At 36.3% G+C, this 16270-nt stretch overlaps 3 protein-coding genes across 5 annotated transcripts in view; 2 read left to right on the top strand and 1 right to left on the bottom strand.

The window, feature by feature from the left end:
• Positions 1-10075, bottom strand: part of LOC149899894 (uncharacterized) — a 35786-nt gene extending 25711 nt beyond the window's left edge. For 2 of the 3 annotated variants that reach the window (XM_090113800.1, XM_090113798.1), the window contains exon 1: positions 9946-10075. The gene's annotated coding sequence lies outside the window, so the exon portion shown is untranslated. Of the gene's footprint in view, positions 1-9773; positions 9789-9945 lie in introns of those variants that run through there. The other variant, XM_090113799.1, reaches the window with a different exon arrangement.
• LOC149899895 (uncharacterized) lies at positions 657-5654 on the top strand. The gene has a single exon (XM_090113667.1). The coding sequence runs from the start codon at positions 1218-1220 to the stop codon at positions 2733-2735; it is 1518 nt and encodes a 505-aa protein (XP_089969793.1). The 5' UTR covers positions 657-1217; the 3' UTR covers positions 2736-5654.
• A 4417-nt stretch (positions 10076-14492) lies between the features above and the next one.
• On the top strand, positions 14493-15927 carry LOC149899896 (uncharacterized). The gene is made up of 2 exons (XM_090114061.1): positions 14493-15645; positions 15902-15927. Exons 1-2 carry the CDS (start codon positions 14559-14561, stop codon positions 15925-15927), a joined length of 1113 nt encoding a protein of 370 aa, XP_089970187.1. The 5' UTR covers positions 14493-14558.
• Positions 15928-16270: the final 343 nt, after the last annotated feature.

Consider the following 16270-nt stretch of genomic DNA (forward strand, 5'->3'; position numbering starts at 1 on the left):
GTGTAAATACATATTACATCTTATCTTCATCGTAACTATAATCTGAGAATTTCAAATACAAACAAACATTGAAATAATAATATTTCAATGTTTGTTTGTATTATTTATTATAATATTCTATATAATATATAGGTAGTTAATTACATTAATTCAAAATTTGTACCCGTGACGTCTTTGGTTTTTCAAATTTCCTAACAACGGTCTGCATCCCTATGAGGTTTTGAGCTTGTCTTTTAATTACATAGTGATTGAGTTAATGCAATACCTAAAGTCGAATTTTCTACACAGTCAAATGCTTTAGAGAAGTCAAATAAAAATAGATAGAAAATCCTCATCCGCCCTCTACATAGTACATACTATAAGCTATTATGTATTGCTTGCTGATGGATTCTAATCATTGGTAACAAAACCATTCTTCAATGTTTTCCCTTCATTTATAAATTATAATGTAAATGGACATTTAAATCGTATTTAATAATATTTTTCAAACTGGTTTTAAATTAAATTGTAAGTAATTAAACATTGAAGTGCGCATTTTGGGTTTTACAGGATTTAATTTGAATAATTTATGCTTAAAATATTATAATTCATATATCAAATATTGATTTAATAGTCGCGATTAATTATTACGTAAGGATCATCTTACAAAGGGATGACAGATGTCAACAGCTGAGTGAACATCAGCTCTTAGTTTTAAATTCAATAAAATATAATAAATTCAATAATTAGTGGTAAAAACAGTAATATTTAGTATTAGTTAACTATATTATCAACGTATGTGTATTAATTAATGTGAAGTACGCATTTATGTGACTGAAGCAACGTTTTGTATAACGTGGATGTCAACGAGCCAACGGAAATTCAAATTCGAATTTCTTCGATAAACCAGGGGAGTACTAGTTCTAATATATCTACTATATTTAACACTATACACAACATTCGCATTCATTTTAACTAATAACACTGCTCATATTTTATGAGTAACGTCACAATAAATACATGAGCGCATAGTTATCGTCTCACTTTGCTTGACAAGTTGGAAGCAATTTAGAGGACAAAAACTAATAGCTCCAGACAAAATATACTTCATTTCTACTAAAAAACTACTTTTTATCTATTCACTATCTATCTAACACAAGTAAATTTTATTAAAATTGCATCATAAATACAATTTTTTTAACATCTATTTCACCTGTTTCAGCAACTAAAATTACAACATGCTGACCCGCAAGGCAGTGGCCAAAGATATGGAAAACAAACTTAAGGCCACACTACAGGACTTAAAGGCTTCACAATCCCTGTGTGAACAACTCTTGCTGGAGAGAGAGGAACATGAACTTGAAATCCAGAAAATAATAAAAAAGAACACAAGTTTGAAGGCCGAGCTAGCTGAACTCCACACTCAATATATGGACAGCCAAAACAAGTGCACAGCCCTCCAAGACATTGTTGACAGCTTCCAACAGTGTTCCAATGACCACGAGAAGGCTCTCAGTCGTATCGTTGAACTGGAATGCAGTTTAATGGAGGTTCAAGAGGATAACTCCAAGCGGCTATGCAATTCATCCAACAGTCTTTATGGTGAACTGGTTGAATGTGGACAGTTAAGTGGCTTTGAAAACAATAAAAAAATCAAGTTAAATTCACATAACAAATTAAAAAAATATCTCAAATTAAGTAGGTTTATTAAGCACACAAAATCAGTAATTAAAAATAGATTTTCATTAAGAAATGTAGCACAATTGCAAACTAAAAATAAAAGCCTTGTGAAAGAGTTAGATAGATATCATAGGGACTTAGAACATTATAAAATGATATATGAAGTGGAAACTACTGAACTAAAGGAGAAAATAGACTCATTAAATGATATATTACATGACCTCAACCAAAAATATTCTGCTGCCCAGTTACAAATCAATGAGCACATAAAAGAGGCAGATTACCTTATAAAGTTAAGCAATGAAAATATGGATCGTTTCGAGTCTCTAACCAATAACTATGTATGTAAGTGTTCCATAAGTGACAAGGAGCAACCGTCGCCCCATAAGCCCATTGACTGCACTGACATGCATAGTATTCCATCCACGGCAACAATTTCATCTAGTAAAACAAAACATCTTTCCATGCAGGAAATTATTGTGTTGTCGGATAACATTGGTCAGGGATTTGGCGCTTTGCTTAACAACTTAGGGCATAAAGTAACTAATTTTTGTACTCCTAATAGTTCATTTACATATATCATGAATTCATTAGATAATTTTAGTTTTAATGAAAATAACATTGTTGTTATATTATATGGAGATAGTCTTAATCTAAAAAAACATGACATTGATATAGGATTTCAAAAAATGTTGAAAATTAGTAGTGAGACAAAATGCAAATTTATGTTGTGTACATTACCATATTTGCCTGGTTTGACACAAAATCAATATAGATTTATCTATAACATTAACTTAAAATTATATAATTTAACAAATCATCATAGTGATGCATTTATATATTTTGACATAAATTCATGTACAAAATCTTTTTGCTTGACAAGGAATACAGTGTATCTGCCATTTAGATATAAGAGAGAACTTGCTATGTTAATAGCATATAAAATTATTAACCAGTCTGGTACATGTTTGGTATCAGACCATCGATCTACTATAATTTTATGTAGTAGTAATTATATACATCAACCGAAGTTAAGTGTTGACGGACAAACTAGCCCTAAGCTAGATTTAAACTAGTATGTAAGACAACAGCTAAGCAGCCTTTTTCCATTGTACATCAAAATATTCAAGGCTTGGCTAGCAAATTATTAGAAATAGAATTATTTTTAAATCATAATAGTATAAAAATATTTTGTGTAACAGAACATTGGCTTAAACAATGTCAGTTGTTATTAAATATTGATAATTATAAATTAAAAAGTATATACTATAGGGCACATGCTATTCATGGAGGTTCTCTTATTTTTGTTCACAATAGTGTTAAATGCAAAGAACGAACTGACATTGTAAGTCTTTCTGTAGAACGCACCATTGAACTGTCCTGTGTTGAGCTTGAGCGTTATATTATTGTTTGCGTATACAGACCTCCTTCCAGTGACTATAATATGTTTGAGACAGTCATGGAAGAAACATTAAAGCGTTTAGGCAGGAGTAAAAAGAAGGTAATAGTATGTGGTGATTTTAATATTGATTTACTTTCACACACACAGACGGCAACACGAATAGTTAATTTGTTTCACTCATTTAATCTGTATAAAGTTTTTGATGAACCCACACGAATTACACCTACTTCTGCAACTTGTATTGATAATATATACTGTGATTGCAACTGTCTAGAAAAAAATATCCTCAATATACTGACTTCAGATCACTGTGGCCAGAAAGTAGTTTTGGAATGGGATTGCATACCTAAGTTTAAAAGAATTAATGTTAGGCCTATAACTAAAAAAGGCATTGATAAATTTAGAGATAATATTAATAATAAACTGCCTAACCTGAATGATCAATCCTTTTATAATAATCCTTGTGAAATGTTTACAAATCTTTTTAATTTAGTTCATAATGAGTTTAAAAAAATATTTAAAGTTAAATCTTTAAGTATCACCAAGGATTTACCATTTAGTCAATGGGCAACACCTAGTATACACAGATGCAGGAACATTCTATATGAGTTATATGGCATGAAGCAATATAACAAAGACTTGTCATTCCATAATTATGTTAGAAATTATTCAAAAACTTTTAAAAAAGTTTGTTTCACTGCCAAGCGTCTATATGTCAGAGATAAAATACGCAACTCTGATAACAAAGTTAAAACTGTTTGGACAATTATTAATGGTGAAATGGGCAAAAGCCGGACAAATAGTACCATAAAACTTGTAAATGCTGGCAGGGTAATTGACAAAAGTGCTGATGTTGCGCTTGCTTTTGAAGATTTCTTTAGTAGTGTCCCTGTTAGTATTACTAAAAAATTAAATTCATCATCAGTGCTTGCGGAGTCCTATTTGAGGGACCATGTTGCGGAGTGTAATGTATTATTTGAATTGCGACATGTGACTGCAGATGAAATTGTTAAAACTTTTAAAACATTAAACTTAAAAAAAACATGTGATCTCTGGGGAATGTCTGTGAATTTAGTAAATAATATTATAGAAAACATTGCCAACCATTTAGCGTTTATATTTAATCAATGTTGTGACTGTGGTATATTCCCTGATTTATTAAAGTTTAGTAAAGTTATTCCTTTATTCAAAAGCGGTGACCAAGAAGACTGTAATAACTATAGGCCTATTTCTATTTTACCAACTTTGAGCAAAGTCTTCGAGAAATTGATTTTAAACCAATTATGTAGTCATTTTGTTTCAAATGGTTTACTGCACGCCAAACAGTTTGGTTTTACAAGGGGGCGCTCTACCACTGATGCTGGAATAGCTCTTTTGTCACATATATATAAAGCATGGGAAAATTCAAAGAATGCTTTGGGGATATTCTGCGACCTTTCTAAGGCTTTCGACTGTGTAGAACATTCCACTCTATTACGGAAACTAAATTTTTATGGTATCAAAGGTTTATCTCAGAACCTCATAGCTTCATATCTTCAGAACAGGGTACAGACCGTTGTTGTTAATGGAGAGAAATCTTGCGGTGCGCCGATTAACATTGGTGTTCCGCAGGGATCTATCTTAGGACCGTTTTTGTTCTTAGTGTATATTAATGACCTACCTTATTATTTGCAGGATATGTGTGAAATAGTACTGTTTGCAGATGATACCTCATTAATATTTAATGTGGATAGATATGACACAAATGTTGACGAAGTAAACTCTGCTCTTTTACGCATATCTAATTGGTTTAATGCTAATAATTTATTATTGAATGCAAAAAAAACAAATTGTGTAGAGTTTATCCTTCCAAATGTAAAAAAGGTCAAAAGGGATATCATTTTAAACGGGGAGGTATTATACCCTGTCGAGTCTACTGTTTTTCTTGGTTTGACACTAGATGAGAAGCTACAATGGGGGACCCATGTTGCCACCACCGCTGCTAAGCTCAGCTCAGCTGCATATGCAGTTCGAAGAATAAGGCATCTCACCGATGAAGATACGGCTAGATTGGTTTATTTTAGTTACTTTCATAGCATTATGTCCTATGGAATTCTACTATGGGGCAGGGCTGCAGATATAGAAACTATATTTATATTACAGAAAAGAGCCATACGCTCTATATATAATTTACGTGCTCGGGACTCACTAAGAGATCTCTTTAAGAATATTGGTATCCTCACTGTACCATCACAGTATATATTTAATAATGTTTTACATGTACACAAAAACGCGGACTTACACACAAAAGTAGGAGATAGACACTGTTATGGCACAAGGAATAGAAATAAAATTGAAATGCCATTTTATAGGTTAGCTAAAGTTAAAAATTCATTTATGGGCCAAGGTATACGTTTTTACAATAGAATTCCTCATAGTATTAAAGAGTTTAGTAGTGTTAAATTTAAAACTTATTTAAAAAATGTATTAGTTCAGAGAGCCTACTACAGCATTAAGGAATATATGGAAGATGAAAATCCATGGAGGGTTGTCGCGTAAGAATAACAGGACAGTTCTTTGGCATATTATGATAATACATATATAATATTATGTAGTTAGATGTAAGTAACATGTAATGTAAAATTATATTGTATATGGACATGACTTTAAAAGAGCAACTATGGAGTTTCTTGCCGGTTCTTCTCCATAGATACTGCTTTCCGAATCGGTGGTAAATTTAAATTTAAAGAATGTAATGACGATTCAAAAGTGCTTCTGGAAGAAGTCTAATTGAATAAATAAATGTTTGAGTTTGAGTTTGAGTTTAAAGCTAGCTTTTACTACATATAAAAATTCAAGCAGTTTTTTTAACTATTCAATCGCCATCTTATCTTTATCCATGTATATTATGCAAATGCCATAATGAGTATAACTACTTATAATGGTGTAAAAAGTAATAACGCCAAGGACACACTCCTAAATACGTCGTGTGAAGGATTCCAGTTACTTAATTTTATTTCAATAAATTGTTCACACGAGTCTCTATCAATCGTGAAAAATTAGTAAAAAATTTCAACCTTGTGTAGACTGAATGAAAATAAAGCGTAATTTACACGTGCACATGCATGTAGTAATCAATATCTTGAGACTCCAACTCTCCTAGACTCCAAGCAACAACGCTCTACAATTCCACAATGCAAACTATTTGTGACGCCGTTTACACAGTAACTTGTTAATATAATATGTGTATTATGTTTTCCGGTGCTTATCGTTGGTCGATGTAAATCAAACAATGGTGTGAAACAGGTATAATATAGATAATGAGCTAACTCTAAAGCATTAAGTTTATATGTAGTGATTTGTTTAGATGTTAGCGTTCGATGGCGGATCCGAGCGGCACTAAACATTCACACTCGATGTCATTGTATTATGTCATTTTACAACTAAATCTAATGAATAAACCGATAGTTGTTATGTCCTGTATTCTATGTAATTGAGGATTTTCGCTGCGGTTTTATAGTTTGCGCGTTTAAAGCTAATTCATTTTATAAATATTTATTTAAACAGCTTTATAAGAAAGGAAAAGAACCGAGTAATCTGTTTCCACTCAATAGTTGGTACAATACAATTAGACCGTGAATCGGTTTTTTATCAGTCAAGAATACGATAATCCATACTAATATTATAAATGCGAAAGTAACTCTGTCTGTCTGTCTGTTACTCAATCACGCCTTAACTACTGAACCAATTTGCATGAAATTTGGTATAGAGATATTTTGATACCCGAGAAAGAACAAAGGCTACTTTTTACCCCGGGACATAAGATAGGTTTTATCCCGGAAATCCCGCGGGAACTGGAACTATGCGGGTTTTTCTTTGACTACGCGGGCGAAGCCGCGGGTGGAAAGCTAGTATTAAATAATTTATAAGTAAGAACTTGCAAAAATGTAAAGTAAATGTAGATTTGTGAAATCGTTCAATATAAAATATTACAATAGGTACTTTGGACACCATTAATTTTAATTTAGTTTGCTTACTGACCCTTAATCTTGTAAACATTCAAATTTTTGTTATAAAAAAAAATAGAACTAAATATTTCTAGCTCTACGTTGTTAAAACTAAAATTAGTTCTAGCTGATTATATGAATTAAATTTCCCTTCAACTTTAGGCAAGGAAAATCGTCCATTTCGCAAGGCAGTCAGTATGCGAGCGGCGTGTTGTTGGCCAACGCTCGCGAAGGATGCCCTAATGGCGACCGCCGACTGCACACGTGCGAACCCGCACTCAATGGTTATGGCCGCTCTATCAATAGTTAACTTAATTGTACGTAGTCAGTTCTACTTCACTCACGTGTTCCAACAAAAACAAATACAAGCTACGCAAAAATACATGGAGTTTAACAACTTTATTTAGCTTGTTGAATGTTTAAACGGTATGTGCGTTAAATACAGAATGAAATTCCAATAACAATTGAGTCATGAGCAGAACCTTCGGAACAATATGAGGAAATCCCTAAATGTATGTACATATACTTGTGAGTCTGGGTGCGTAAGGTTCGCCTAAGACAAATGAGTCAAATGAAGTTTGGCTCTCATATTAGAATTTTTGTTGATATGATAATAATATGTGAATTCAAAGGTATTAAGTAACTAGTTTATATTATAGAGAGATGAGGTGAATTGCATATTCGACCCAATCATATAAATTGTCCACTTTAATGATGTAAGTATAATCAAATGGAGTTACTCTTAAATAATACTTTAACGACCTCATTATAATATCGTGCATGCAAATAGTTTCTCTATTTTGTCGGTGTCTTCTTTTACAATCCTTAATAAGCTTGTAAACGATTTTACAAAACCCGAGCGCACAAAATGAGGCGCTATTAATTTCGCAACGTTACGGTTAAGGCGAACAATTTGCTATATTTTGAAAGCATTTGTTTAAACTTACATTACCGTGATTATTGCGGTCGTGTGTAACACATATACATATTAATCACGGATTGCTTAGGAAGCCATTAGACAAACGATTAAAGATTCTTGCTTACGTTTTTAGGAAAATACAGGTGGTAGCGCAAAAATTGAAGAGTTGCTCTATATTTTAAGAGAACTGTTCTTCTCTACATAATATGTTTCACATACAAATTTATTTGTATACATTCGGTAAGGATTCCACGAGCGGTCGTAGACAATGTGTGATCTCGCCGTGTTGCAAGCGGGTTATGCAAGCGAACGTTTGTTTCTTTAATCGAACTGTAATCGAATATCAGCTCGCATAGAAAGGTGCAGTTATGTAAGTCGGAGCTGAACTAGCGACGCGGCCGTCGCGACCGTCCGCGTGACGCGTCGTACACTTTGTTTATTTTGATACTACGATAGTCAGATAACATCAGCTGGCAATTGCTACTTATAATTAACCCATTGATTATAATTAAGAGCAATGCGAAAAGTGAGCGAGATTTACGATTGCGTGTTTTATTACAACTCTATCGAAATTTCTTAATGTCATAATTTTCCATTACCTTGAGGAAATTATGACGGATGGGTATTTTCGAATTTTCAGAGACCAATATAATATGTTAAAAAATGTATTTTTATATCAAGTACAGGGAATTTTTTTAGACTTTGACAATTACTTTAAGAATTGATTGTGACATAGTCATTATAGAGTGCAAGTACCTAACCGACGAGCAAATAGATGTTCGCTTTATAAGTTTCCTTGTTCCAGTTTAGACTTTAGAATTTAGATCATCGAATGGCGCACATTAGTTGTATAGAAAGTAAGTAATGCATTTTCAGTTTTCACGGGTTAGGTACGGGAAGCAGAGCCGCGGCGCAGTGCTCTCTTGCAACGACTCTCGCAATATCGCTTTCCAGCGCGACTCGAATCGCGATAATCGAATGTTCCACCAATCATCGGTTTCATATCGATTCTATCCTTGACCTCCGAATTTCGTTTGTCTCGCAAAACCAATTTGGCTTCTGAATTGAAAACGTTCATGCTATGTTTGAGTAATTGTCGACTGAAAAGATCGATCTGAACAACACGCTTCAGCTGTAAGGCCAACGCCTTTTGTAACTTTGACACATTTTCTCTACTTTTTATCGATAGATGCTTGTTTAAACCATGTTATTCTATCGTCTTATAATATTTGTCAAAGTTTATTATGAAAAGCGATGTTTATTTCGATGGCTTTTGACCTCAGGTCATAAGTCACATAATATATACGCCCGTGACCTTCGACCTGAAACATGACGATTGCAGAAAGTTTGAAGAAAATAAAAGGTTGAAAAGTAAAATGTAGGTTACAGCGATAAAAGGTCGCTCATTATGTAAGTTGACGTGACTACATACTGGGAAGCCACCGCACGAAGTGACCACATTTGCATACAAACGTTTCTTTTTATCTAAACACTAAAAGACGCAGTATTTGCATGTTCCATGATCGATTGTTTGACTATTCATTAGTTAGTGAGAACCGACTCCGACGGCGACGGCATGCTATACTTTGCACTTAGAACCGATCACTTAGTCACTATCCTAGCTGATTCGGCCACTGCTTAGCGAAATAGTTAGAAAGGGTCCCGTCGACCTCGACGCAAACACACCACAAATTACTTACTAAATACACAAAATATAAATATATTGAACCGACGATCTTTTGACTTTTCCTTCAGGATCAACAACTTCACATTTCGTATATAATGTAAAAAAATAGTAATTACTTACTCGTAAATATAACACTCAAGTAAACAAAAAATAACTATGAAACTATCGATAAGGATTTAAAGAGATCCTTACCGACGGCTAGTTCGAACACTCGACTCCGTTAGGAAAAATGGTGTTCTAAATAGAGTTGTTGTGGTCAGAACATTGTCGGTTGCGCAAGCGCGGTACGTACCGGGCGGCGTCGGCACGGAGCTGTGGACGCGTGTGATCGTGGCAGTCGCGGGACACCGAGTGAGGCAGCGTGCGCGCAGCAGCCGACACCTTCCAGCCTCCACACCCCGCCGCGCCCCCCGCGCCCCGCGCCCCGCGCCCCGCGCCCCGCCGCCCGCCGGCCACCAGCCACCAGCCATCAGCCACCCTAAGAACTGTGACTGAAGCTTTCAAAGTTCCATGTTCGAAGGCACTCGATACAGTTGTACCCATTGGGCAATGGAGCTGTAGGAATGCTAGAAGTTTGCTTGGCGCCATGCGTTTGTTTTGGTTTTTTGTAACAGCCTTTGTACAAGCTCAGCTAAGACAACCGTGAGAAGGTATAAAATAGTAAAAGTTGATATTGCATTTCATTAATTCCTCGTTCATAGCTATGATAACGGATTCGGGATGTTCACGATTGCTCGAAAGGACAGCTTTATAAGTTTGACAGCTCTACAATTTATCGCAAAGACTAGTATTACGAGTGCATTACAGTAATATGAAAATTACCTATTAGTTGATAAATTGATTTTTATGAATAAAAATTTTATAAAAGACCCCTACTTGAAATATAAAAAATCGAATTAAAATTGGAGTAACAAGACTTTCGAGCATTTTAGGTTCCCCGAGAGTCCAGACTCCAGAGCATGGATAGATCTGAGCTATATATTGAGAATATTATGTAATCCAATTTTAAACTCTATATTGAGTGAGTGCGACCTTATCGTTATTTTTTAAAAAGGCACTTAAATATAGATACTTCAAGATAAGAGAGAGAGATTTTAAGTAAAAAAGATAATCTCTTACATTTCAGTTGCGATCTAATTGTAATTGAAATATCAAATAACCATTGTATCGATACATGCGGTAGATGTATTGTGTCATTATAGGTGTCGCTTTAATGATTATAATCTAACTATTGTACCTTTTATAAAGTGATTCATCACTAATGTTTATATCAAATTATTATCCTTAGGCCTCTAAAAAGTTGGGTGTCATCAATAGATCGAGACGGTACTTCGAGCCTAAACACCTGCTATTATTGTATAAGGCCCAGGTTCGTCCTCACTTGGAGTACTGTTCTCATCTATGGGCTGGCGCCCCGCATTCAACGTCAAGCGACTCGAATTATCGACGACCATAGGTTAACTGATAAGCTTGATCCCCTCTCTCTAAGAAGGGACTTGGGGTCCCTCTCTATTTTCTATCGTATATATAAGTACGAAGAGTGTTCTGAGGAGCTGTTCGATCTTATTGCTGCCGCACAATTCCACCATCGCACAGCCCGCCATAAAAATCTTTACCACCCTCACCACCTGGATGGCTGGCGGAGCACCACAGTGCGTTTCACTCGCACTTTTCTTCCAAGAACCTGTAAGCTCTGGAATAGTCTACCACCTGCTGTGTTTCCTAGTAGCTATGATTTGGAAAATTTTAAGAAAAAAGCATATCATTTCTTAATAGACCAATAAATTCCTACCGCTTCCCAATCCACGCTTAGCTTCAACTTCATTATTTTTAAATATTATTTAATTCCGTCTTCCCCCTTACCCTATTCTGGTAGGCAACAACCATAACCTCTGTTATGGTCTATGGGCGACGCAACCTGCTTACCACCAGGCAGTGCGTCCGCTCGTTTGTCTCCCCATAACATAAAAAAAAAAATCCTTATATTATTACGAATATCACGACACTGCGACAACGAAAGGAATTTCGTGACAATTTGGTAGGACATGACACATTGTTAAACAATGAGAGGACTTAGCTTTTAATATTTGTAACACAGGACATAATATGTATCTGTTATTCTACTACAAATCGAACTTATTGTACATGAAATGGATTGTCTTATCAAATGTTGCACGAAAAGGTAAAGTTCTCAGTAAAATTAAAGTGTTTTTAATTTGCTCCAATAAATGTGGTACACCTTGAATAGCCGGTTTCGACCTTTCAGGCATATTTCATAAATTGTGAACACACGCGTAAATGGCGAAAGGTTGTACAAATTATTGATAAATCTCGGCCTTTTTACTGCTCTCAATTACTTGACATTTGCTACGGAAGTTTACAGGTAGTCGCAGAGTCGTTGAAGTCTTTGCCTCTCTTATTAAATCTAAATCCTGATATAATATAATATATGAAATGATATAAATAACTGCCACCTTATTACTAAGAAATACACTATAGTATCTACATAATTAATATATCATAATTCCAGAGTAGCATGCACAAGAAATATCAATATTATTAATTTGTTCGGTTGATCAAGCTTTTGCTCGCCGCCCGGTTCCGGTCGCTCTAATGCGTCTCATGGATTTACTTGACTTTAAAAGTAAGTACATCATGCCTCTGTTTGTGTACACTAAGCGGTTAAATTATATTCTCATTTTTCCCAAACTTCAATGCCATTTATGTACAATATAATTAACGTAATAGCAGACGGAAGCTGTTTACTGCGTTATTTATAATTCAATAAGATTATAGCTTATGCCTTATAGGTATGATTCCACAAACAAAGGAAATTTTAAAATAATATTACTTTACTATAAATAATTCATTCGGTTCATAATTTAGCATTACAATAAAAACTTACAAATAAAGAGCCGTCAAATAGTTTAATATAGAGTTCCCAAATCGCAACGGAGCCATTTTATGATATGATTTTTGTATCTGGAGGCAGAAAGTTTTCGCAATATCTATAGGTTCACCGAAAAATAGCATTTCCATGAGAGTTTTACTGTAAAGGGACGAATTCGAAAATCATAAGTTCATAATTTTTTAAATGTGTATGTAAAAGGGCGGTAAATAGCAATGCTCTTAACATTGTTATACATCTCACTTCACCAGCTCCATTGCTGTAGAAAAAGGGTGGAGTGCTGTTATCACATCATCAATGTTATAGTGTACTGAACAGCAGCAGAAGGACGCAGGCGGCGGGCGGGGCGCGCGGCGCGGGCGGCGGCGGGAGAGCGGACTCGTGGGCGGAGCGGGACAGGGGACAGGGGACAGGGATGAACTAGTTTCGCAATAGTTTTTCATTGACTAGTCACCGACTGATAGCGCTTAAAATTTTAAATGTAAAAGGTCAAGTGGCGAAGGTGAAGTTATAGTTTTTAAGAAGGATTTGTAGGTCTAGGTTAAAACTGGAAATTTTAATTAATCGGACTCAAATCGTGGATTTAATAAATTAGAATTTCGTAACGATTGTGAGGCAATAGGCAAATTTTTATTATATAGATAATATATAAAAAGTATACACATTAACAAAGGTCCAACCTTACGAACTGAATGTGTTTCTCGTAAAATCCCTGTACTATGCAAATATTTTGAGCAACAAATTGTTGAATATATTCATGATGTAACCTGAGAACTATACCGATAATCTGACGATTAATTATAAATTTCTAACGCAACACTGGGTTCAATCTTAAATTACTAATTCGTTTTCCAGTCTATCAAACATAAACGTTGGAACGTTGAGTGTGCTGTACCGAGTTAGTATTGACATACGACTTTTGAAAACTACCTTATAAAACATTTTAAAACAAAATTAAAAATAAAAAAATAAAATAAAATTATTCAAGGGCATAATATTTAAATTGCGATGTATCACAATTAATCATTGAACCGGGTCAAATATGTTTATTAATAGACATTTTTTACATTTATTGTGTCTGTAAATAATCTTATATATAAAAATGAATCGCAAAATGTGTTGGTAAGCGCATAACTCGAGAACGGCTGAACCGATTTCGATAATTCTTTTTTTATTATATTCCTTGAAGTACGAGGATGGTTCTTATGTAGAGAAAACGTAAACATGTACCACGGGCGAAGCCGGGGCGGACCGCTAGTTAATTATATGCAAGAATGGTGAGTATAAATGAAAATAAAGTAAAAACTGTACAAAATTGTAATCATAATAACATTTTTTTTTAAATGTTGTGCTGGGGACGCTGGGGTGTTGCACAAATATGGATTTATATTCGCGTTTATAGCAATTTCCATACTACAATATAAACCATACAGAAAATTGGGAGCGCAAAAATCCATACTAATATTATAAATGCGAAAGTAACTCTGTCTGTCTGTCTGTTACTCAATCACGCCTTAACTACTGAACCAATTTGCATGAAATTTATTATAGAGATATTTTGATACCCGAGAAAGGACATAGGATAGATTTTATCCCGGAAATCCTACGGGAACGGGTTTTTCTTTGAAAACGCGGGCGAAGCCGCGGGCGGAAAGCTAGTCATTAATATAGAAACAATATAGCCTCCTTGCATATGCAGCACATGCAGTGCCAGTACATACTTGAGGAGAGAGGAGACTCGTGGAGAAATGATTTATTCTTCATAAATTGTATGCAATATAATAATATATTATAATCAATAGCAACACAAATATGTACTATCAGAAATCCTTATGCTAATGTGGGGTAGCATCAAAATAGTGTATAATGTATTATAAAATAGCTTAATACATATTTTTCTTACTAAATTTTCCGGACTTATGGACTCAGTCACGCCGCGCGCGCGCATGCGAACGGTTGGTTATTATGCGTGACGGTGTGGTATTCGGGATTTGAAAATGTCCTCCGTGGTAAAATGTGCAAATTGCAATGTAGTGATCAACGAAGTGCTGGCCTTCGTCCATAATAAAATATCTGTAATGGACGATGAAAGTATTAGCAGAATCTGTGCAAGCGCTTTCTCTGAAAGTGAAATTGTAGCGGCGAAGAAGTTGTTGTTCGAATCCTTGTCGACAACGAAACGTAAGATAACGAGGAAGAAGGCGGGGAAAAATATTCGTGATATAGACGACATCATCTGTCTTATTCGCGATACCGACTCCGAGGATATCCCAGTCTTCGTGGCCCGCGATCTTGAGAAGTTACCCCCGGTTCTGTTCGATCATGTCGACGTGACGAGGCTACTGAAAGACATTGTTAAGCTACGGCAGGATCTCGACATGATGAAAGAAGACTATGCTACAGTTAAGCAGATGGACCAGTTGAGAAGTGAGGTGCAATATCTTTCATCAGGATGGCGCAATGTAAACACCAAAAGAGGTGCATATGTCGCAAGACTCACAAGTTATGAGTGCGATAGTGGTCCCATGGGATTGCCGTTAGAGTGCAATGAACGCAGTAGTGAATATTTTCAACAAAAATCTGCGTTAGAATCTCCTCTAAAATCCGTTATTAATAATCAAATAGCGGAGGGTAGCAGTGAAGCTTTGCCGCAAGGTATGCAATACGATTCGACCGTCGAACTTCGAGAAACGGCTACGATGACGCACATCGCGGGTCAGCTGATCGAGTCGCTTGTGACTCCTCACGCGCAGTCCGCACCCGTTCCCCCGCCGGTGCACGGTGTGGCCGACGGAGCTTCGCCGCCGCCGCCGCCGCTGTTCCCCGCGCAGGCCGGTGGCCGCGTTCCCCTGTCCCCCGCCCCGCTGCTGATGCTACCTAGTCCGGCCGCATGTACTGAGCCGCTACCACCACCAGTCGAAAAAATTGGATCCGGCCCTGTCGCTCCTAAATCGCTGGCGGAGATTGTTCGAGAAGGCCAATGGAAGACACAGGCCCCGAGTGACCAGTGGGTTCGTGTCCAAAACAAAAGATCACGAAACCGTTTCGTTGGGAAGCGAGGAAAAGCGGAGCCTGAGCCTGGAAGTAATTTTAAGGCAGCGGAAACTAAGGTTCCCATGTACATTTATAATGTGGCGAAGGGCGTGTCCGTGTGTGACATCCATACCTACATAAGGAAGAAGACTAACATTGATGTTACAATTGAAAAAATGGGCATGAAGTTAGCGAAGGATTACGAATCATACAAAATATTCGTACCTAAACATTCGTTAATAAATTTCCTGAATGATGACTTCTGGCCAAAGGGGGTAGCCTATCGTCGATTTATCAACATTATCAGACGTGATAAGGGAAATGTCCGTGTGACGAGCGAGAATATTGACAAGTCTAATTTATGAATAACATCAACTTGATAAGTTTTAACTGCAAAAACGTGACGAGATCAGTGGAATGTGTGCGGCAGCTTTGTCGCTCGGCGGATGTTGTGGCGCTGCAGGAGACGTGGCTAATGCCGCACGACCTCGGGTTCCTGGCCGCGATTGACGACGACTTCGCCTGCACGGGTACCTCTGCAGTGGATACCTCGGCAGGGGTCTTACGCGGTAGGCCCTACGGCGGAGTTGCCCTACTGTGGAGAAAGGTTGCGTTTCCGACGGTGACCGTAGTGAAGTGCAATAGTGTGCGGCTCGCCGCGATAAAAATCGAGCTC

Source organism: Colias eurytheme, chromosome 20 (genome assembly GCF_061535395.1).
Source record: "Colias eurytheme isolate Ceu_HAF_F1 chromosome 20, ilColEury1 Martin Lab GWU primary, whole genome shotgun sequence".
Classification (NCBI taxonomy): domain Eukaryota; kingdom Metazoa; phylum Arthropoda; class Insecta; order Lepidoptera; family Pieridae; genus Colias; species Colias eurytheme.